Source organism: Saccopteryx bilineata, chromosome 9 (assembly GCF_036850765.1).
Source record: "Saccopteryx bilineata isolate mSacBil1 chromosome 9, mSacBil1_pri_phased_curated, whole genome shotgun sequence".
In the NCBI taxonomy this organism is placed as follows: Eukaryota; Metazoa; Chordata; class Mammalia; order Chiroptera; family Emballonuridae; genus Saccopteryx; species Saccopteryx bilineata.
In genome coordinates, this window is record NC_089498.1 from 4,806,829 (window position 1) to 4,830,673 (window position 23,845).

General features: G+C 57.8%; 1 protein-coding gene across 1 annotated transcript in view; it reads right to left on the reverse strand.

Moving 5' to 3' along the window:
- The window catches only part of ZNF423 (zinc finger protein 423), a 310,193-nt gene extending 286,660 nt beyond the window's left edge, over positions 1–23,533 (reverse strand). Inside the window, exon 1 of the mRNA XM_066243234.1 lies at positions 23,171–23,533. Coding sequence (XP_066099331.1) covers positions 23,171–23,210 — 40 coding nt within the window. The 5' untranslated portion in view covers positions 23,211–23,533. The remainder of the gene's footprint in view (positions 1–23,170) is intronic.
- Between the last annotated feature and the right edge of the window lie 312 nt (positions 23,534–23,845).

Consider the following 23,845-nt stretch of genomic DNA (forward strand, 5'->3'; position numbering starts at 1 on the left):
CAGACATCTAAGAACGACAGCTCAGAGCAGGGCACCTGGAGGGCCTCCCGCCTGCAGGACTCCGGGCAAACAGACCATGACAGTCAGGACCTCGAGTCCCCAAGACCAGGCAGGCCGGGTCGCGGAGTGGCTTGTGCAGGGGGACAGTGATGAGTATTTGCCACCTGCAGGAGCAGCCCCCGCTGCCCCCACATGGTCAGGATGGCTGCCAGGCAGGGTCCGGGCCCAGCTGTCCCAGATCTGCCGGCATGTTACCAGAGAAGCAAGAACTCTCAATGAATTTTCTTGTGACATCTCCAGATTTTTTTTTTTAATGTTGGTTTATTTCTTTTAAACACGGGCACAACCCAATCAAAACATATCTGTGGGCAACACGGGGCCTCAGGCCACTGGTTTGTAACCTTAATGGAAGAGGCTGGAAGGGAACAACAGAGAGAGGAGCAGCGGCTCGGGGCTGCAGCTCTCCTCCGCTCACCTCCTGCGGACCCCGACCCCCTTTGCGGGCGACCCCCCTCGCCAGACCCAGGCTGGAATGAGGTTCACCTGTAGGTGCCTTTATCCGCCTTCACAAGTGGCACCCGCCGGGCAGTACCCGCGGCCCAGGACTGGAGCTGCAGAAGCACCTCTCCACAGAGGAAACCCTGTACACTCCGGCTCTGCCCCGAGAAGGAGATGCTTCCCCGAACAGGACGGATCGCCAGGGGTCTCTGCGCACGCCCCCCCCCACCCCTCCCCCTCCAGACCTAGTAGTATTGATAGTTTCATAAACTGCAAGCGATTTATTTTGTTTCACAAGAACAATCACTATGCAAATGAAACCTCCCGCTGATACAAGCAGGGCTGTTAAATTCACTTGCCAATGTTTATGAAAAGAAACTCGGCCTGGCCCTGACCAAGCGCTAAGAAAATGTTTAATCACAAGATACATTTGAGAGAGGAAATTAGGCAAATAAAGAAAGACGCCCTGACTTCGCTCCCAAAGCACCCCCCTCCCGCCACCTCCAACCCCCCTCCTTTATTCAGCAAGACAGCGATGGTGACGTGAAGAGGTTCCCAGAGGGCCAACAGATGTCAACACTCAAGGAGGAAGAGACAGAAAGGCACAGATTAGGAAAGCACAGGTCCCCAAATTCGAACAGCTCTCTCAGGGTCCACCTGCCCCATTTGCGGGGGGCGGGGGGGATGGTGGGAAGGAAGGGGGCAGGGGGAGACTGGGCAGGGGGTTCAGCAGGGCCGGACCAGTTGGCGTGCCGGGAGGGCACGAGGAAAGTCCCGCTGGCTCGGGGCTCCTGCCGTTGGCAGTGCTGGACACCGGGCCATACCCTGGGCTGGAGCAGGTGCTCACATGGGGCCAGGTCCCTGGACCACAAGCGTAGGGCTCAGGATGGGGCAAGTTCCCAGCTGAGAGCAGCCTGGGGCCTTGGCTTCCCACAGCCTGTCGCAGGGCCGGGGACAGGCTCAGGTACCCAGGCAACAGCTGCTGAGGCCATAGTGACTGGGGACTCATGCTGGACCCCGAGGAGGATTGCAAGTCCTTGGCAGGCCATGCAGTGGCCCCAGAAGAGTGAAAGGCTTCAGCATCAGGACAGACTCACGAAGGTCAGAGCAAAGAAAACCTCTCATTACGACGCCTGCCTGGGCTCAGACCCCTGTGGCTCCGCCACGCACGGCCTGTGTGACCCCAGGCAAGTCACTTTCCCTTTCTGTGCTGCAGTGGCTTCATCTTTAAGGCAGGGGTTAGGAAAGCGTGCCTCACCATGCTGCTGTGTCATGGCCCTGAGGTCAGAGGCGTCAGATAGCCGAGTCCCCGGAACTTAGTAAATGCTCAGTAAAGGTTAGCTGTCTGGCCCAACCCCCTCGGAGCCTGGAGAGAGCTGGTGAATTTCCCCGAGTTGCACAGATGAACTGCAAGCACAGAACTTGACCCCGGCTCCAGTTATCTCCGGCAGAGAGTTAGGGGAAGAACGGCTTGGCCTTGCCCGGAGCTCCTCTGGTGAGTGTACGTACTCGCCAAGGAGGCGGCCGAAGGGGGGACCTCTGGAGCCGCAGCTCACCGGGGTTGGGGGAAACCGGAGCCTGGCCCTGGCAGGGCCTCCCAGGGGCCCGGGCAGGGGCAGCTGTCCAGAACTGTCTGTCCATGGAGGGGGCAGGGAGGCCGCCACTCGGAGCACGCCGTGTGCCAGTCCCTGGGGCCCGGCCGCTCAGCCTGCTGGCTCCATCCAGAGCCCGCCCCAAGGGATGCTGGGGGAGGCAGCCAGGATCAGAGCCGCCGGCTGTGCACGCCCCTCCCCCAACAACAGGGGACTAAAGTGGGTCAAGGAGGAAGGAGGGGGCCCAGGAGGGCTGGGGGAGGGGCCCTAGGAGCTCGCAAGGCACCCAGAGGGAGGGGACCAGGGGAAGATGCCTGGAAAAGCAAAACCATGTGTGCAGTGGGCCTGGGGGCCAAGGCCAGCGGGGCAGGGACTGCAGAGGACTTGGGGGTTCTCGGGATCACCACAGAATTAACGCCAGGGGGAGGCCTCAGCCCCTGGCTCCTGCCCCAGAGGGTCCTGTTCTTCTCTCCCAAACCCCTGACCCTGGGGGCTCCGCTGTCTCCCAAGCCCACCCCCTTCCAAAGTCTCACAGCCCGCTAGCCCCCAGCAAGGGGTCTGTGAGAAGCACTCTCCTCAGCCGGGGCCTCTGGCAGGGACCCAGAGGTGGGCCCAGTGTGGCCCAGCTGTCCGCGGGCCGGGAGGTATGGTCTGAGCAGGGTGGGGAGAAGCTATCCAGCTGACCCCCTCCTGGGCCCGGGCTCAGCGTGACTGTGGCGTTGCCAGGCCAACCCAGGCCCCAGCCACCAGGGAGGATGGTTCGAGTGGGCCCCATACCCCCAGGGGCATCCTGGCGCAAAACAAAAGGGAGGGAGGCAGGAAATGCCAACCAGGGCTGGTCCTGGCCAGGAGAGGAAGCCAGGACCCGGGCCACTCAGGGGCAGGGGCTGGGGGGTCACACTTCCACCCAGGGGGCCCAGGGCTGGCGGCTGCCTCCACCCCTGGCTGGCCCTGGCCCAATTATCAGCTTCTCTCCCAGCTCCCCAACCCTGCACGGCCCAAAAAAAAAACAACAAAAAAAAAAAACGGAAAGAACCACCCAGGCAACTCGATATGGTCCAGAAACCTCCAGGGTCCCTGGGTTCCAGGAAGCCACGCAGGAGGGGGTGGAGGGCAGGGAAGGCAGAGAGAGGGTCGGTGCCCGGAGAGAGAGGTTTCAGGGGAGGAGGAGAGGACAAACTGCTCCCAGGACTCTCTCTCAGTCAGGACGGGCACATTGAGGGGCAGCCTAGACGCGCCCACGAGGGCCGTGCGCCCCCAGGTTCAAAGTCAGGCTCCGGGGAAAGTGCTGAAGGGAGACCCACGAGGGCCGTGCGCCCCAGGTTCAAAGTCAGGCTCCGGGAAAGTGTTGAAGGGAGACGAGGCTCTCACAGGCCAGGCCTTGGGCCCTACGGGTGGTTTGCACAGAAACAGGGAGAGGCCCAGAGGCAGGGCCCTTTAAATCTTTGAGTCCCTCAGCAACGCCACCCACCCCCAATCACCCCATCCAAGATTCCTGGGCTGGGCTAGCTGGACTTTGGGGGTTCGGGCTGGGGGGGGCACAGGAGAAGGAAGGCTCCCTACCCTACACATAGCCAGCACTTCCCACCTCCCACCGGGGCTGGCCTGGCCGGGTGTGCAGGTCCCAAGAGAGCAGGAAGCAGGGACAGCCCTGTCCACCACCCACCCCAAATGTCCCAGAGACCTGGCTCCCTCCTCCCACCCCCAACCTGCTCACACTGCTTCCCCCCCCCCCCCCCCAGTGAACTTCAGGAGCAGGCACGGGCAGGCAGGGAGGGGGAGGCGAGGGCAGCGGGTGTGCACTTGGCCACCAGTTGGGTCCTCAGGGGGAACGTGATGTTACCAGCCTCAGAGTTCATGGCTGTTTATGGGTCTGTCTCCCAGCCCAGCATGTGCTCCTGGGAGGGGGGGGCGCTCTTTCAACAGGCCTGCAGAAGGTGGCCCTGGGAGTGACTCATGCAAAAGCCCCATGGTGTCAGGCAGCCTGGCTGTGACATGTCACCTTGGACCTCAGGCTGACCCTCACCTGCAGGACGGCAAACCTCAGAGTATCAGCCTCTGGGGCCTGTTGACGGAATGCTAAGACAATGTGTAGGAAGCACTCAGCCTCAGGAAATACTCTTGAGGACGGCTCCTACCCCTTCCTGCCGCCCCTGTGTCCCCAGAGAAGAGCAGACCTGGACCTCTCTTGACGAGAGTAAGACAGGACAGGGGCTCAGAGAGGTCTGCAGACAGGCTCGGCCTCACCCCGCATGTCTAAGTAGGAAGCTGCGTTCAGGGTCAGCCCCGCACACCTGGGGCGAGACTGCGCAACAGGTATTTGAGGCGATGGGGACAGGAAAGACAGAATAAAGCCCATTCGGATACCCAGTCGTTCTGAACTGTAGACTCAGCAGGCACGGGGGTGGGGGAAGCCCAGCGCTTTCCTCTCACTGGCCTGGCTGGAGGTCGTGGGGGAGGGAGCAGGTCAGAGACCCGGGGGACAATGAGGCGGTGGACAGCAGAAGCTCCCCTCCACCTGCAGCCCTAAGGGAGTGCAGGGGAGCCCCAAGCCCTGGGGAGCCAGGGCCTGGAGGTCAGGAGCCCTGGTCAGGCGACATGGGGACCTTGGAAATGAACAGCCTGGCCGATGGCTGTCCACTCTGCCGCACATGCGCTATGTGACCCGGGGAAGGCTGGGGGCTTCTCTGGACCTCCCTCTTTCCTCTGGCAAATGAGAAGGACACCCCCCCCCCCGCAACCGGCTCTCTGGATACTCAGAGGGGCCATGAGAACCTCTGGAACCAGGACACTGTGCTCAGAGGTGATGCAAATCCCTGGGGTCATTCCAGCTCCAGGGGCCTGCCCTGGGGGCTGCCCAGAAAGCACCAGCAGGCCACCCCACACCCGGCAGCCTGTGCCACTGCCCTCCCTTGCCTCTCTTCTCCTCAGTGCTCTGGCCCTTCAAGGACAGCCCGTCACACCTGTCCATGGACCCTCCAGACATACACTCGCAAATCCCCCCAGGTCCTGTCCCCTCTGGTCCTCGGTCCTCGTGGAGAGGGACCGTGGCTTTTCCTTCTCCCTCCTCCCCATGCATGGCTGGGCCCAGGGCGGGGGAGGTGGCCCTGGGAATGAGTTCAGAACCTCCTTCTGCGATTCCCTCCCCTCCGCCGCAGGCCAGCTGACACGCTCCCGCCTCTGAAGTGACCTCCCAGGACAACGCTGTCCAAAGCTGTTGGCCAGAGCAGTCTCTCCATGAAACACGTCACTGGTGTGACCGTGGACACTTGTAAGCCTCACTCCCTCGCCCTCAACTCAACTGTGAACTGTCTGAAGGCGGGGACCCGGCCTCCTCACTCAGCCCTGTGCACCCAGCAGCCACCTGAGACCTAGCACAGAGCCCGAGGTCTGCTTCCAGGGACTGAAGGAACTCAGGAAATACTCATCCAGGGAATGAATGAGGGAGGGAATTTCAAGTGGCAGGCCCAGAATGGGGACTCAGAGCTGTCTGCAAATGTTCTGTCTGTAATTTCTTGGACATATGCAAATGCACTCAACCCCCCCCCACACACACACACACCTGTAGACCCCCACGTGCATGCCTGGCCACCAAGCATGCCTGCCTTTACATCCTGTCCAGTCCTAGCTGCAGGACACTGGGCAATTTAATTTAATCACTCCGTGCCCCGGTTTCCCCTTCTGTAGACCTGGGATAATCACAGGACCTCATGGGTTTGCTATGAAGTGTAAATGAATAAATTAGTATGAAGTGCTCAAAACCACCAATGACATTTAGTAGTTACTATATATATGCTCATGGATGACCTCTGCTGCTTTCAACTGCCCTTCCCCAGCCCTGCCCCAAAGCTGAGGGCCCCTCAGTGCTCCAGTCCCCCAGAGGACCCCTCCCCATGGTGCACATCTGGCCTGCAGGGCCACAGCCCACCCACGGGCAGCCCCCAGCTGCGGGCTAGACGCCAGCCGGGCCCATCTCCGGGCCCCGCCCCCAGTGCCTGGCCTGGGACTGGGGCGTTCTAGGGGGCGCCCGCTGCGCCTGCCAGCCCAGACTAGGAGGGGCGGGGACCCGCAGCGCAGAACAAGCCCCGGCCCCATCGGGAAGCGCAAGCGAGAGCCACAGCCCGCGCCTTCCCAGCCGGCCTCCTGCCGAGGCCGCTTTGTGCCCAAACCCGGGCCTGAGTTATTGCGCCGCAGCCATGGAGCCCTCCCGCGCAGGGGGGCGGCCTGCCGCGTTCCCAGGACAGCCGCCTCAAAGAGGTCCCAGGGCTGCCCCCGCGGTCTGGGCAGACTAAGGCCCAGGCGGGACCGCGTTCCCAAGTGCCCCAAATCCGGAGACACCCTCCCCCCAGCTCCTCTCCTACCTCTTACCCAACCCCAAGCTCCTGGCCCTTCCACCCCGCCCCCCATGCCCCGCATTCTCCCCCCTAACCCCCCCCACTTCACCTCCAGTTCCTGGAGCCCCATCCTCCTCCCCTCATCTACCAGGGTCCTATCCAGCCGGCAACTCTACAGACAGACCCCAGACCCCACCTCCCATCTCAGAAACCTCTGCCCCGCACCCCCCAGCCTCGGGTCACAGCCCTGGCTTGGAAAAGGGCTGGATTCTGGGCTGGGCCTCTGAGGGAATGGGCCATGGGAGCCTCCTGGCCTCATTTAGCCATCTGTCAGATGGGGGTGGGAATGTGGGTCCAGTGCCAGGCACCGGGAACACAGCCGTGACCCAGAGAGGCAGGGGCTCCGCTCACAGCCGGCCTGTCCCGGAGGGACCATCTCCGGAGCCCTTCTGGGTGACTTTCACAGGTTTACATTGAGATAGAGTGCGTGGTTGGGGGGCGGGCAGGTGGCGAGCCAGAAACGGCCCTTTTCCCAAAAACAGTCCCTGTGAAGTGAGTCGCCACCCAGAAAAGCCTCTCTCTAAGGCCTGAACTGTGTCCTAGAAATCAAAGGGCTGGACCAGTGGGGGGTCCTCTCAGCCCAGAGAAAGACCCCCCTTCCCACATACCTCAGAGTCTACAAAGCACCAATCACAAAGGCTTTCAGCCTCCAGCTCCTCTCAGAACTGCCCCCATTACCCTGGACTCAAGGGTCACCTCCTGATGGCCCTGTCTCAGAGAGTCTCCCCCCACACACACACACGCCCTGCCTACCCCAGAGTCATTTCCCAGACACGATGTTACTGACTCCTGTGCTTGTGGTAGATGGCTCCCAGCTCCCGCCCCAACAACCCGCCTGTTCGCCTTTGTGGATTCAGCACCACGAACAGTGCCCGGCACACAGTAGGTGCTCCGTAACCATGCACACAGTAGGTGCTCCGAAACCATGCAGGGGGTGAAATAAATACACGGAGGAACCAATGAACAAGTGAGTAATGGTAGTAAACCTTAAACACCTTGACACCCAGACTGTACCCAGATAAGGGGACTCCAGGACAAGTGATCCAGTAGGTTTGGAAATCAGGAACTAGGGTTACACTCGCTTTTTTTTTTTTTTTTTTTTTTTCATTTTTTCTGAAGCTGGAAATGGGGAGAGACAGTCAGACAGACTCCCGCATGCACCCGACCGGGATCCACCCGGCACGCCCACCAGGGGCGATGCTCTGCCCACCAGGGGGCGATAATCTGCCCATCCTGGGCGTCGCCATGTTGCGACCAGAGCCACTCTAGCGCCTGGGGCAGAGGCCACAGAGCCATCCCCAGCGCCCGGGCCATCTTTGCTCCAATGGAGCCTTGGCTGCGGGAGGGGAAGAGAGAGACAGAGAGGAAAGCGCGGCGGAGGGGTGGAGAAGCAAATGGGCGCTTCTCCTGTGTGCCCTGGCCGAGAATCAAACCCGGGTCCTCCGCACGCTAGGCCGACGCTCTACCGCTGAGCCAACTGGCCAGGGCTACACTCGCTTTTCTGAAGTTCACGTTACACGGAACTTCCCTTTCACGGAACCAGTACCCGCTCTTTAACCCATCGGCACCTGTTTCCGAGAACCAAAAGATACCCGAAGAGGACGCGCCCTTTGACGAAGACAGACACAAAGTGAAAAACAGCATCCAAACGCCCACTGTGCGGCAGCAGCGACGGAGCCCACGGCACCCCAGCTGTGAGAGGCCCCCCACACACACACTCCTTCCCAGGAACTGCACACGGCGGCTCAGCATTGAGCCCTGTGGCATCGAGCCCTGTGCCGTAGCCTTCAACTTGTCCGTGAGCATCTGGGCTTTATCGCAACTGATTCTGTGCACCCGTTAGCAAGATGCGTTCAGAGGTCTCAGAGAAGCTGCGGAGAGCTCGTCGGGGTTGTGGCCCTTCGCGTCAAGCTGGACCAGGGAGAGTGAGCACAGTGGCTGTGATTTGGAAGGTTATGTTTAGAGTTCTGGCAATGCTCAAAAGTGGTGGGGTTTTTTTCCATATAAATTAATGAATGGTAATTGCTTCTTCGCTTTCTACTACAATTTGGCTTGGATGTGTGGGAAGCTGCGTTAACATTTCTGAGAGCCCCGCATTAGCATTTTGGAAGCCCCAGGACCGTATCTGCCACAGGTGCTTGGCCACGGAAAACACTTCCCGTTCTTCCAATGGAACAGCAACAAAATTGTGGACGGCGTTTGGGAGAGCTCCAGCCTCCACTGCCCGCCCGCCCTCGCCACCGTGGCTGCGGAGACGGTGCACAACCTGCGACGGAGGAAGCACTCTCTTCTCTCTCCGTCTGCAGGGCCGGGGACAGCACAGCGCCTGGCCCACGAATGAATGGACAGAAAGGGAATTCACGAGCCAAGTCCACCACCCACGGGCCTGTCCTCTGCTCCTGTTCCCACAGTCTGAGCTCCACAAGCAGGGACAAGAGCCTCCTCCCCCCGGAGGCTGGCACTTCCACATGCCTGCACACATGTCCACACGCAGACCAGCTCGAGACAGGACACGCATGCAGACTCATGCACACACAGGACACAGGCACACACGTTTGTGCAACACGTAGTCACAATCACCCAGACATATACTCACACATGTATGTGCAACAGAGACACAGAGGCACATACAGACACACCCATTCTGGGGCATATGACCTCCCACAAGTCCCCTTCCCTGAGCCTGTCCGCTGTGCCTCTTAAAAAGGTCAGCTGTCCTTGGTGAGGTGGGGACAAGGGACGTGAGGGGCATTGAAGCCTCATCCACAAGCTAGCACCTCTGAGAAGGTAGGGCCACCCCAGCAGGTGACAGGTTGAAAGCTATGTTTCTTCCACTCATTTTTTCTGGCCCTACAATCTGCACACAAACATACAGGTGAGAGAGAGAGAGAGCAAAGTTAGGCTGCTCGAGAGTGTGACTCCCCAAGCCAACCCGCCAGAGGGGCATTTCGGTTTTACAAAGCCCTTTCTCAAGGTCCTGAGATTTTACTGGCGTTCCTCTCTCAGGGCAGAGCCCCTATTTCACAGAAAATGCAGACAAGACTCACCAATAACACGGTGAGGGGCTAAGGCGTGGGAGCCCAGGTCTGCCTGTTCAGAATCCCCACCCACATCCCAGGAGCCTAGGGGTCCCGGGTTTTTCCCAAGGCAGACCCTGCCCTGGCCTCAGGCACCATTCTGCCACAAGGTCACTGTATGACCTTCGACATCTGACTTGCCCTCTTTGGGAAAGGCTGATGATTCCTTCCCATGAAGAGGAAGGAGTTCAGCTGGGATTCTCTGAGATCCATTATTGCTCTCGAACAGGAAAGCCTGAGGCCCCCACCTGAGCAGTCAGAAAGTGGCAAGTGTCAAGATGAGACGAGATACTGCCAGTAAAGTGCAGAGCCCAGTGCCCGGCGTACAAGGGGCGCTCGTTAAATGTCAGCTGCTCTTGGTACTGCGAGTCCATCCTCTGGGCTCAAAGCAAACACGACCACTCTTCCAGGCCTTGCCTGGTCCCCCCGATCAATAGTAACTCCTCCAACCTCTCCCAGCCCTCAGCCTGCACCTCCGTCTTGGGCTGTCCTGTCTGGTCCTGTGGCTAAGGTCTTATGTTCTCCTCAGACTGTGGGCTCACTGAGAGCATGGCCTCCACCTGGTTCATCACTGCATCCTCCTCGGAGCCCTGGCAAAGAGGTTTGGCTTGCCTGGGTGGGAGAGTCCGGATTTAGATGAAGGGAAGGGAGGGGAGGGAAGGGGAGGGGAGGGGAGGGGAGGGGAGGGGAGGGGAGGGGAGGGGAGGGGAGGGGAGGGAAGAGGAAGGGAAGGGAAGGGAAGGGAAGGGAAGGGAAGGGAAGGGAAGGGAAGGGAAGGGAAAAAATAGAAGGAGGGAGGGAAGAAAAGGAGAGAAGGGAGGATGGATGGATAGATGGATGGATGGATGGATGGATGGATGGATGAGTGAGTGGATGGATGGATGGAAAAAAAAGATGTGACTAAAGAACTAGCTGGCCTGATCTGTGGTGGCGCAGTGGATAAAGCGTCGACCTGGAACGCTGAGGTTGCCGGTTCAAAACCCTAGGCTTACCTGGTCAAGGCACATATGGGAGTTGATGCTTCCTGCTCCTCCCCCCTTCTCTCTCTCTCTCTCTCTCTCTCTCTCTCTTCTCTAAAATGAATAAATAAATTTAAAAATTAAAAAAAAAACTAGCTGAGGGAAGAAAAAGTTCAACCCCCCAAGCTCCACACGCAGTATAATGCCCCTTCCTGAAAAAAGAAATAAAAATGGTCTATAAACATGAGAAAAATGGTTAACCTCACTAGTAATCTAGAGAAAGTACAAATTAAAACAATGAGCTATTTCTTGCTTGCCAGACTGACACAAAGAAAGGGGTGGGGGGAGGAAGAAGAGGAGGAGAGAGAGGAAGAAGAGGAGGAACAGGGGAAAGAGCACATCCTGTGCGGCCGGACTCGGAGAACCACACATCGGCACATTATTACTGAAGGGGAAATCGGTACACCCTTCCTGGACGGAACCTGGAAATGCAGCTCACACATTCTTCGCGTGACTGCCCTTTGACCTAACAATTCCACTTCTAGGGACCTAGCCTAAGAAACACAACAGTTTATCAACGGGGATTCTCACTGCATCCCTGTTTATAACAGCAGGAAAAAAAAAAAAAAAAGGGGAAGCCACTAAGTGTCCATCCACAGAGGACTGCACATGAGCTCCGTTCTGTAACAGCACGGATACGGAGTCGGCCTCGACTACCGCGAACACGACAGGGTCTCTCAGACTGACGGTCTGTGACCCCAGCTGCACACCTGCGGTACCCAAACGCTTTAAAAAGAAGGTGGAGGGGGAGCTGGGACCCACCCTCAAAGAGTCTGGATGATTTAGTCTGTGGTGAGACCCAAATAATGTTACTTCTTTCAATGCCTGAGATGATACTAATGTGCTACCAAGACTGGAAACCCGCTTGCTGCTACAGTAGCACTGTGACAATAGCGAAAGCCAGCAAGTGTCGTCAAGCAGTACATGACACTATCCAGGTTTCACAGGATGTGTGTGAGCATACACACATCTGCTTCTGTGTACACGCACTGCAGAAAAAGTCTGCAAGGAAAGTGACTAAGTAACAGTGTTTATCTCGGGGCGGGGGCGGGGAATACATTGTTTTTAAAGATGTGCAAATCATTTTTTTTTAACTCTGTGAATACAGAGAGACAAAAGGCAAGTTTCACATCCAGGTGAGAGCGGGACAGATCTCTGGTACCTGTGCCTATGGCCCTGTGTCCTAGCCCCCAGTCCGGGGACTTCTCTAGCCCCTGGAGAAGGCCCGGGTTTCTCTGCTGTCCTTTCTGGCTGCTGAGGCAGCTATAAATAAAGGTAATGGTTATATACTTGGGCTCCGGAGCTAGACAAGGCCTGGACTAAGCCCCAGCTCTGCGGCCCCCAGCCCTGTGACTCGGGGCCGGGTCCTTCTGGGCCCCCGGTGTGTGCACCTGCGAGACTGCGATCACCAGAGAGCTGTTGTGGGAACCGGGGTGGAGAACACGGAGGGAGAGGGAAAGGCCGGGCCGGCCCGGTCCTGCAAGTGCTGGGTCATGACCGTCCCTCCGCGTGTCCTCCCCCGGGATCGGGGCTGGCCAGGCTGCTGGCTCTGGATGGGAAAACGTGGAACCTGGTGATTCTCCGCCCACTTTGTCCCCGGGCCACGGAGGCACCTGTTCCAACAATGCCAGGCAAAGCTTCGGCAGCCAGAGGAGCCAGGGCCACCGCAGGTTGAGCTCTCAGACATCTGAAAAGATACCAAGGTCACCGTCATGCGCCCTCGCCCCATCTCGTGTCCAGCGTTCCCCTCCACCCTGCAAAGAGCCGGGGGAGACAGAGGACCACCCCGAGGCCTGCCTCCGCCGACTTCTCACTCTGTGAACTGCTCACTTCAATAAGTACCGGGGAAAGACCTAACATCGTTCCAGCCTGCAGTGTCTGAAAGCCCTGGCTTCTTGTACTCTCCCCTTCTCCTACCCGTTCCAGCCCGGGTCACACACGGGAAAACCAAGGCCCACCGAGGGAGCCGTCTTGCCCAAGATCACAGAGTACGGTGCCCCCGCCCCTGCAGTCCTCCCCTCCGAGAGAAATCAGATCTCTACTCCAACCTTCCACAAGGCAAAGGGGGTCTTTCTTTCTCATGCTGAGTTTTGTCTCAGTGGCAGGTCCCCTGCAAATCCCGGGTTCTCCTTCCTGCGTGCTTCTCCCACCCCTGACTCCTACGTGCGCTGCTCAGAGGCACACCCTCCCCGCAGGAGGAGGAAGGCCCTGAAGGTCACTTCGGCTGGACTGCGGAGCCCTGGCCAGCACCGAGCAGGGAGGGTCAGTTCTGTACTGTCTGAGGTCCCCTCTGCAATGAGGCAAGACGGTGGGGGTCAGACGGGGTAGGCAATTAAAGTTCTCTTTCATTTACAATTAGTACGAAAATCTTGCATCGCTTTTACCCTTTAAAAACAATGTTTCGTCATCCGGCACGATGTCGGGCCCAGAGCCTTCAATGAACAGTGGCAGCGACACTCACAGCAGAGGGACGGTGGGCACGCACGAGCCATCCCCTCAGAGCAGTGTGGGGGCTCCCAGCCTCCAGACGGGGCAGCTCTCACCTCCTGAACACCGGAAGGGCGGCGGAGGGGCTGAGGAGGGACCATCACAGATGCCAGTGGCCAGCTGCACGTCCTGCTCAGGCCTTAAAGCTGGTCTATGCCACCCCCCCGCCACCGTCAGCCCACCCCGTCATGCCTTCCTTCGCTTGCTCCTTCATTTAGGACCGCATGCGCTCACAAATCAGTCATTTCCTCGCCGTTCACTCACTCTCTGGTCCGTTTATTTGTGTCCCCCCCCCAACAGTTTATACATTTACTCATTCACTAAAAAATCCTCTTGAAACACAAGGACCCAGAGGCCCAAGTTGAGGCTGCCTACGAGTGAGCGTGGGGTCCTGGAAGCCCGCTGGGCTAGCCACACCCCACGCAAAGAAATCGTCCCCACGAGCGAGTTGGGTAGGCTGGCTTGGCCAACGTCGCCCGGGGCCGCTCTGGGGCCTGCGGGTTTGAGTCCCGTGGCCCCCAGGAGACAGCACCAGGACCAACACACCGAAGTTAGAGGCGGCAGGCAGCAGCTGCGTGGGAGGAAGCGCATGGGCAAGTCAAGCTGAAAAGACACAGGTGTGTTACAGAGGTCGTGAGCTCCCAGACACAGGTGTGCTACAGAGGTCGTGAGCTCCCAGACACAGGTGTGCTACAGAGGTCGTGAGCTCCCCGCACGCGGAGGTGTGCCCGGCCAGGCCAGATGACGCGCAGGGCGCCACAGATACACCCCGAGAGTTGGAATGAAGTGACCGCCATGTTTCCTTCCCAAATCAGGGCCTTCAGGCTTCTGAGAAGTTCAAAGGCAAAAAGTAAAGGTGCGAATCTTCCTGACACGCGTGCGGGGCCCTGGCGGGCCAGTCCCTCTGTAAGGGCACAGGGCATCCGCAGACCTGTCCCGGGCACTGGTCTGTCAAGACCCCCGTGACAGGAGCCTGCGCCCTCTTTCCATCCTTCCTCCGCCCCTGGGGGTCCACTCTCCACCCTCCCCTCTCCCCGGGGACTCTCCAGAGCTGGCGATTGTCTCTGCTCTCCCCAAGGTCAGCGCTGCAGCCCCAGGGGGCTGGGGACATCGCCACATCTCTGCTTCAGGAACCAGAGCTACGCTACATGTCGCTGGGCTACAGGGTCTGCAGCCCCAGGCCAAGGGGGTGTGCCCAGCCTGGATGTGGCTGGCAGCCTCAAGCCCTCCCTCCCCCACACCAGCTCCGCCAGCCAGCCAGCCGGGTCCTGCTCCCTAACCAAGCCCAGATGGCCGTCACCGCCTTCAGGCAGGTAAGATTCAGTGCAACAGGAGTTAGGTGAACAGTATGTTTTATTTAATTAGGATCAACAGAAGAGATAAACCTCACAGCAGGACAGGGAATGACAACGTTGCAAAAAAGAATTCATGCCTAGGTAACGAAAGGGCACATTTCAATTACAGAGAAGAAGCAGGGGAGCAAAGGTGCCCAGCAGCTCCAAGGACAGCGGCACGGGAGTCTGCAGCACCCGGACCCGCAGGGCGCGCTTGGCCAGCGCTCTCGGGCTGGAAGTCAAGGCAACCGAGAGGCCACCCCAGAACAGCCGCCTCTCACCTGTCTTCCTCACAGACAAGCCAGCCGGCAGCGTGCGGGGCTGAGAGAGTTAGGGGCCAACCTGGGTCCTGGCAGGCAGGTGTGGGGGCCACCCGAGGATCCGCCCTGCCAGCGGCCTCAGTCTCCAGAGAAACGATGTCCCCAAGGACGTTGGAGAGAACGAACGTTCTCGTCTTGAGAATGGTCACTGGGTTCAAAGGCTTCTAAGCATCCCTCCCGCCCGGCCCCCAGCCCACCAGGACTGATGCGGTCCTATCTCTGCCCCAGCTCTGAGCGCACCCATCTCACCTGCTCCCACGAGAGAGCCAGGAAAAGCACCCCCACACTCTCAGGAGCGCCCCTTCAGTGTCTGAGCCTCTGCTGCTCCGGTCTACCCAGAATAATGCCGGCCTCGAATCGGATGGCCTTCGGGGCAGGGAGGCTGAGACGCCCACCCCACCGCCACCCGGGTACTGATGAGAGGTGGACCTTCATGGTGGTGACGGCTGCCCAACTGTGGGCACCTAGTTGACGCCGCTGAACTGTACACTTAAGAATGGTTAAGAGGGCAGATGCGGGGTTACGTACATCTTACCCCAACCTGTAGAGCGGCAGAGCGGCGGAGAGTTCCGAACCCTCCCCAGACCAGCCAGGTGAGCACCCGCAACACCCGGGCCCCGGAACCAGTGGTTCTAACCAGCTTCACTCCAGGTGACGGTGAGGAACACCCAGCTGAGGACCCGGTGGTCTGGACGAACCCACCCTCTCCCCAAATCAGGGCTCCCCACCCTTCTGACTGCGGTGCCTTGAATTACCTCAATAAACACTTCTTGGGAAAATGAGCATTCCAAACAACGCACTCTCCAAGTTTCGCACCCCACGGAAAGATGCTTGTTTGCACACTCTCCCTCAAAAGGGAATGCTGCCACAAAGCCTTCCTTCCCAGGGCTGGGCGCACCCACCCACACGCACACACACGCACACACACACACACACACAGGCCCACAGGAACTGTTCCCTCTCTCATCCCCGAAGCCCTGGGCCTCCGGCGACATCAGGCCCGTCGCCCCTATTAGTGGCATGAGGGCCGCTGCTGTTTGCTGCTTCCCGAGTGAGCCCATCCACAGAGCCCCATTTTATATCCCAGTTCAGAAGATGACATGAACATCTGCTTTCACTTCAAGACATTAATTTTCAATTATTGGAGAAAAACAAAATTAGTCCTGACAAATTGCTGGTGAACACAGGCTCTTGTCTGGTGGTTCGTAACAACAACTTCAGGGCCCACCCCACTTAGTGTCCTCCGACCAAGTCTCAGGACGGGTCCCTATCACCCGGAGCCAATGGCAGGGGTCTCCTTGTCCCGCGTCCTGCCCATTCTCAGACAGCCTGCCCCTGTGGCAGCCAGGTTCAGAGAACTCAGGAAAGGTAGGCTTTCACCTTTCCAGGCAAGGCAGAAATGGAGGGGGGTAGGGGAGCGGTAAATAAAAAACATCCACCCGGACCATTTCTAGCCTCGGACCTTCCAAGGCATGTCTCTTTTTTAGAAGCGGGACTTCCCCACTTAGACCGGCATGTGGGTCACTCCTGAGTCCAAGGGCGCCCGGTACAAGGCACACTAGAAGCGCCTTATAATTCGCACTCGTCATCTCCGATGGGAGAAGGGCGGCTTCCGTGGTTCCCTTGTGAGACCCTTCTCTCCCCCTGCCTAATGCCATCCGGGGGGGGGGGGGGTCCCAAGTCCTTAAACTCGACAGCTCCAGCCTCTGAGATAGGAATGCTCATAATTTCCCGTAACAACAAGAACAAAAAACTATTTGCTGGGGTTCCCATCCACCCAGGAACCTGGTTCAGTCCCAGTCAGAATCTACAGGAAAAAATCCGTTTTAATTTGCCAACCCCAAGGACTCCAAATCCAGAGAACAACGCACTTGATAAAAGATGGTCAACCCGGTAACCTCATCTGACGGGTGTTTTCACATATCCCGGCTCTGCTGTAGTCACTGTATCAATAAGAAACCACTGAAACGTGAGTGAGCAGAAGACCTCAGAGATAATGACGCGGCAATCTTTGAATTTGACTTGTCACAGCTGAAACCAGAGTGTTTGCCTAGCTAACACATGGTGGGGGGGGGGGGTTGGCGGGGGGGGGGGGGCGGGGAGGGACGCCACAGAAAGGAAGGCCAAAAAAAAAAAAAAAGAAAGAAAGAAAACAAAACAACAACAACAAAGGAAAATTATATCTTTAAGAAGAGAATGAAAGACGTTGCTACTTCCAAAGTCAACTGGGTAACCGAGCTCACATTGTGTAATTGACTTTGCCAGTTAGAACAACAGCAGCGTAACAAAGGGAATGTCAGTGTTTTCACAGCGCTAATCTATAACACTGGGAGGCCCTCCGCTGTCAGCCAGGGCTGACAATACAATAGCTTTCAAAGGGATATTACCATCATGCTTTTATTCCTGACATCAATCAAGACAAAGAGAATCCTTTTCACAAGACATTAAAAATCAAACCTTTGTACAAGAATAGGTGAAACAGCGCTCTCCTTAAAGACAGCCGCACAGAGCAATCAGCTAATTGGCACTCCTTGAAAGAGGTAAAGTATTTTTATTTACTGAGTGTACAGCCCCACTCGTTGGCTGCCACCGATCCCGGCGGGTAAGCTGTGAATCCAAAGTTTCCATCAGCATGTCCCCCCAGCTCCACTCCACCCCACCTCTCTCACGGTAAGCCAGGGGGCTGAAACTTCAGGCGGGACATAGCCCACCCAGGCTTAATTAGTCCATTTTGGGTACAAAACTACTCTGATGACCCACTAACATGTTTACGTATAAAATGCCCTTGCAAGTGACAGGAATTTGCAGAAACTGCCCAATTCACCAGCCAACGGTGCATGGTGGTCTTCCCGGACTACCCACAATCAGGGAGAGCCCCCCTACAGTGTCTGAGGTATTCTTCTATTGTAATTACCCTAGGCCCACAGATAAGAAAGGAGCCCTGACCCCTACCACAAATGGTTTCAAGACACGAAGGTCATATTTAAAAAAAAAAACAAAAAAAACTAGTGTACCATGGACAAGGTCTGGGAAAGGGTAAATCCATCTTCACCTCTGCCAAACAAAGAGTTAACCAAACCCACCCATTCCACCTTGGTAGAAAAACAATGGGGCCCTGGGTTGTGGTGGGGGAGGCTGGCCATGCCCTGCTTGCTACCCATCAGACTGGTTTGGGATGCCTGCATGTCAGAGACTGGCGCCCGCCCGCACAGGTCCAGGAGCAGGGAGTTAAGAGGTGCTAGTATTTGCAAGAACTCATTATCTACACATGCTGCTAACTACTGACATCAGAGTCTGCCAGCCTGCCGACGGGCCCCACAGGCCATGCCCCACACATCTTTGGGGCTGGACAGAGCCACTGGCTTAGGTGGCCCCAAGTCAAAGACTATTGCTGAGGAGGAGGAGAGAGAACTCTCCATTGCCAGCTGGGGAGGGGGGGAGGTCCCTTTGGAACTCAGAGCCAAGGTGTTGTGTGGCGTTTCCCTCTGGTCCCTAACAGACCACCTGCCAAAAATCCGCAGAGGGTCCAGTCACCTGAATAGAGAGATGTTACTCTACAAACACCTGCAGCAGAAAAGGATGCTGTCAGTGTGCAGACATAACTGGACGCTGTTATTTATTTTTAAACAGCATCTGAACAAGGGCTGCTGTTCATGTCACTGCAAAAATGGGCAGAAAATTTTAAAGCAGGAGGAAACCAGCCACGACACTGCCCCGGAGGCGTCCCGTTCTCCCACCAACACCACCTCCACCACCTGCGTCAGCCTGTTTCCGAGGGCCAAGCAGCCCGCGTGCACAACCAGCCTCGGTGGCAGGCTGCTTCTGGCACTTACACATCCAAATGAACAGTTAAGAGAAATCAATGCCCCTAATTGCCAGACTATTAAGTCCGACATCAGGGGAAGAATTCCACAGCCACCAGCTCAAGAGTTGGCTACCGATATAGCAATTATTGCAACTTTCTGTTAGACTGAACCAGACCCCCGGCCTTGCATCCCCAGCCAGAGCGCCGTGCTCAGAGAGGCTGCCCTCCGGCTCCCTCCTGCGCTCCGCCCCACTCCTCCCTCCCTCGCACGCTGTGGCAGCCCACGGCAGTGCCCGGGCTCACGGGTTCCACCAAACGACGGCTGGATGACTGCAAAGTCACCGGCACCTTGCCCTTTTCCTTTCTGATGCGCCTGATGTTCAATGTTTAGCAGGGGCCTCCTGCCAGAGGCACAGGGTTACCTTTATTTTATCCCCTATTTAGTTTTTGCAAGAAAACAGGCAGAAGAATCTACAAACAGCAATTACCAAACATAAAGGATGTTTCCGAGGGTGAGACAGTCCCCTTCCAAAGCTGGGAATGGGGGACTTAATTGAGGAAAGCGGCATGCGGCGGGGGGCGGGGGGGGGGTTAAATATTAGGATTAAGTGTCAACTGCCCCACTCCACATGGAAAGCTAAAGGATTTGTTTTGCCCTTCCTACAAGATCATGTACATTTAGCCAAACAAATCTGGACAATTTACACTTGTATATGGTCTCAGCTGAATCAAGAAACCTGTAACCTCAGAACGCCTCTATTTATTACATCTCAATTATTTCCATGGAAACACGGGCAGCGGCGAGCTACACTGTTTCCAAGTCCCTAGACCACCAAATCTGTAAGATGGACTTTTGAGGAGCCGCAAGCTGGCAGGAGGGGGGGAGGACTGAGATGGGGAGGGGAGCACAGAGAAAAGGCACTAGGGGTAGTTTTGGATGTTGGGGTTGTGGGGGGGGGCTGTGGACACAGCCTCACAGCTAATTAATATGAAGAACTGTAATTAACAGGCTGTTGCTAGACAGAGAAAACTGACAGTATTACAAATGATTCCAAAGTTTTAAGCCGAAGCTGGGGAAAAGATGTGTTAATTTTCCGCATAAGTGAAGAGGCGGTTTCATGGATCTGAGGAGGCAGTAGGAGGGGAGGGAGGCAGGTTAGCCAACAACCTGACACGTATTATCAGCCGAAATAACATCAGTGAGATGTGACGGGAACGGCCCCCAAAACGAGGCCAAAATTATTAAAAAGGGAACAAATCGTTGCACGGCCCCACCACACCACCTGGACACAAAAAAGGGGGGGCGAATGGTGTAGGGAGGAAAACTGGTCAGAAAAATGTGCCTTTATAACATGCATGGTTTGGGGTTGTTTTAAAAAAAGAAAATCACAAGGCTTTTGAAAACCAATGAGACTGTCCTCTCCCCCCACCTCGCCTTCCTGCCCTGGCTCCCTTCCCCGTTTGCTGGGTTTTCCAAAAAAAAATAAAAAAAGGCAGACATCCCAGGGGACAAGTGACCCCCTACTCCAGAAAGGAGGCTGTGCCGGTGAGTGGGACGTGAACCCACCCGGCCCCCGGGAAGCCTGTTTGATTTTCAGAGCAGCGAGGCCTGTGCTTTCAAATCACACTTTCTGAGCTTCCATCAGATACCGTTATATTTCTGTCTTTCCTCCCCGCGACGGGCTTTCACATTTCCGAGATCAATGACAAATTAGTCGGGCGACTTGCACAGCAGAATGTGCGGACCAGGAAAGTCCACAATGCCTCTACCTTAGCCCTGACACGCAGCAGTGGAGGCAACAGAAAATAACACAAACAAACAAAAAATGTTAAACAGCACCCCTGTCACTTAAGAAGCACCTTCAAGCATCTTTCAAGGTGAAGACCTGTCGTTTCAAATGCTTGGTGTGGAGCTGTCCACACTCAAGCGCACACTTTTGAATATTGCTTGAGAAGTGGGGGCGGGGGGGGGGGGTCAGTTCTTGAAAAGCAATAAATCCATCACCGGCTATAACTCTTTATCTATTCAAATTATCTTCTCTCTTAATTCCTCCTTTGATAAGTGGCCACATCTCTATCTACCCTATTCACCCCAGTAGATGGAATAAAAAGCAAAATGGTGAGAGGCAAGGGTTGTAAGGCTTCGAGGAAAAGGCAATGGAGCACAGGGGGAAACGGAGGATGTCAGACTCCAGGGGCAGAAAGGCACTGTGCTGTGTGGCTGACACTGACGCTTCTCAAACATGCCCACACTGATCTTGCTTGTTCCCAGCTTGCGGCCTCGCCCCCATCAGTTAGCTTGAAGTGTCTGCTACATATCCACACATACGCATTTGGAGAGGGTCACTCATTTTAAGTCACGTCAAGGCGCATTTCATGAAAGGCTGACGATCAAATCTTGAGTCTTCCTCAGAGATGCACAGAGCGGTTTTAGACTTGGTTTCGGGCAACTCGGAACTACCTACCTACCCATCTGTTCACTGCAAAGGGCTCTACCTTTGTTTTCTGTGTCTCACCTTCTAAAATAAGGAGGTTGGGCCCTGGCTGGGTAGCTCAGTTGGTTAGAGTGTATCCCATATGCCAAAGTTACCAGTTCGATCCCAGGTCAGGGCATATACAAGAATCAACCAGTGAATGAATAAATAAGTAGAACAAATCAATGTTTCTCTCCCTCTCTCTCTCTCTCTCTCTCTCTCTCTCTCCATTCCTCTCCCTCTAAAATTGACAAGTATATATTTTTTAATTTTTAAATAAAATACAAAAAGGACGTTGGGAGGCATGTATGGATGCAGGTAAGCTCTGCACCTTCCTTTATGAAAAATCTGCTTCTACACACAGATTTAACACAAATTCAACGGCCGAGTTAAATAAAACTGTTTTCCCAACCAGAGGTTTGGAGTCTACATTTTGTTCTGGGCCACCTTAAGTGCCTCTTCAAGTTGTGAGCAATGAGCCAGAGAAAGAGAAAAAAAATCAAATACAATTTCAAACCACAGAGCCCTTTTTCTATTCAGCAGAAGGACAAACATCTACTGTCTTCCTGTCCCCTTTTGGGGGGTCTTTCTTCTGCTTTCCTTGTCCGCCGGTCAGAACACCCTCCAGACCCCCAGTTCCATGGAGCAGGCCAGGCTGTCCCGGATTGGGACGTCTGACAGGGTGAGAGGACCGAGAGCAACTTCTCTCCACGGAAGAGAGGACAGGCAGCAAGAGGGTGGCTGAGAGTTTGGACTGAGCTGATCTGCTTCTAAGATGACAGGGAGGGTGGGTCTCAGCTGAGCAGGGACAGTGGGGATCTCCTGGGGCTTTCGCAATGGCGGGTGTCTCAGGGCCCTGGCTGCCTGACTGCGTCCCAGCCATTCCAACCAGGAGTGAGGCTGGCAGGAAGGGAGTTGGGCCCCAACACCCGTTCGCAGGCCGCCAGGAAATGAACTTTTCAGAGCAAAACTGGGCTTGGGCCAGAAGTCATCAGAGGAGTCGGGAGAAGACAAGGGCCTCGGGACTTCTGACTCCAGAGACCCAGCTGCTATCAACCTCTCCCTCCTCTAAGATCTCCCAGGGCGGCCGGGCACCCACCGAGGGGCTGGAGTGGGGACAAAGCCTCAGGCGAGGCCTGAGGGGGCCAGTCAGTAGAGAGAGAAGGGGAGGGGAGGGGCTCAGGAGAGCACGGTCTCTCCCGGGGCCCTCTGCTCTCCGGGGGCCCACTCGAGCTGGGGGCCCTCGGTGGAAATAGAAAGCAAAGCAAGGAGACGAAGGAGCGCGCGTGCGTGTGGTGTAGAGTGTGTGTGTGTGTGTGTGTGTGTGTGCGCGCGCGCGCTCACAAACGTGTGCACTCCGGGGACCCATACTGGAAGCCGGCTGGGTGTCAAGGGTGCGGGTGCGGGTGCGCGGGGCGGGTCCTGGGCGACCTCCACGGAGGGGCGCACACGGCGGGCGCTGCGCTCCCCTGGGGACCCGCGTCCCGCCAGCGCAGCGCGGCTCAGACAATGAACTCCTGGCGGAGGCTCCCGGCCCGGTTGGCCTCGGTGGAAGAGGCAGGAAGTGCGGGGGCCTGAGCCGGGTGCGCAGCGTGGCCAGGGGGCACCCGGCGGCCGGGGCGCGCGCAAGCAACGCCTGCCGCCCTCGGCGGCCGGGGCGACAAGGTGAGGGCCGAGGAAAGGCAGCGAGGCCCGGGGCCCGGAGCGAGCAGCCTCGAGCTGCCGGCCTCCCGGGCGTCCGGCCTCACCGCCTCTTCCTTTCTCCTGCCGGCCCGCCCGCCGCCGCCGCCGCCGAGATTCGCAATCCCCGCCAAGTCGGGCCCGCACCCCTTGATTGGCCACGCGGGCCCGGGGCTGGCACTCAGGAAGCAGCGAGGGCCCCTCCGCTGCACCCCCAGGCCCGAGCCCACCGCGGGCGCCGGCGCCGGGCCGGAGAGGGTCCGCGCGGGGAGGGTCCGCGTCGTGCCCCCTCCGCCGCCGCCGCCGCCGCCGCCTCCGGCCGCCGGCTTCCTCCTCCCCCTCCTCCTCCGCCTCCCCCTCCGCCGCCGCCTCCTCCTTCCCGCTCGCTCGCGCGGGTCCCCGGCTGCCCGCCCGCTCGCCGGTCCCTCCTCCCTCGCTCGCTCCCTCCCTCCGCGCTCGCTCGCGCCTCCGCCGGGCCTCGCTCGCTCACCTTTCACCGAGCGCGGCTTCGCCTGCTTCCGCCTGGACATGTCCGGGGCTCCCGGCGCTCCGTCGCCCTTCGCGGCCGGCTCCCCCCGCCGCCCCCCGCCGCTCCGGGTAGCCCTTCTCCCCCTTCTCCTCCGCCTGCCTCTCGGAAACTTTTTTTTTTGCAGCCGGGTCGGCGGCTGCGGGGAGCGGATCACAGGTCCGGGGCAGCCTCCCTGGGGGGGGCGTCCCAGGCTGGCCGAGGCCGCTTGGGGGCGGGGGGAGGCCCGGGGGGCGCGCCGGGGCCCTGCCTGTTGCAATGCGGCAGCTGGGGGCTCGCGGTCCCAGCGGCGGTCCCAGCGGCGCGGGGAGTCCGGAGGCCACTCGGCCGAGCCGAGTTATGCAAAAAAAAAAAAAAAAAAAAAAAAGCCGCCCCCCTCCTCCTCCCCACCCCCCGCCGGCCCCCGGCCCCTGCGGCCCCCTCCCTCCCTCCCCCACCCCACCGCCACCCTCACCCTCCTCCTCCTTCTCCTCCGCCCCTTGCCGGATTTTTGTGCAAAGTTTGCAGGCGTCCGGCCACGCAGCCCGGTGCGGAGCTCACAATGAACCCATCTGAGGAGGGGGACAGGGCTGGAGTCGAGGGGTCTCAGGGGGGGAGGAGACCGGGAGGCGGTCGGGAGCACGGAAGCTCAGTACCTCC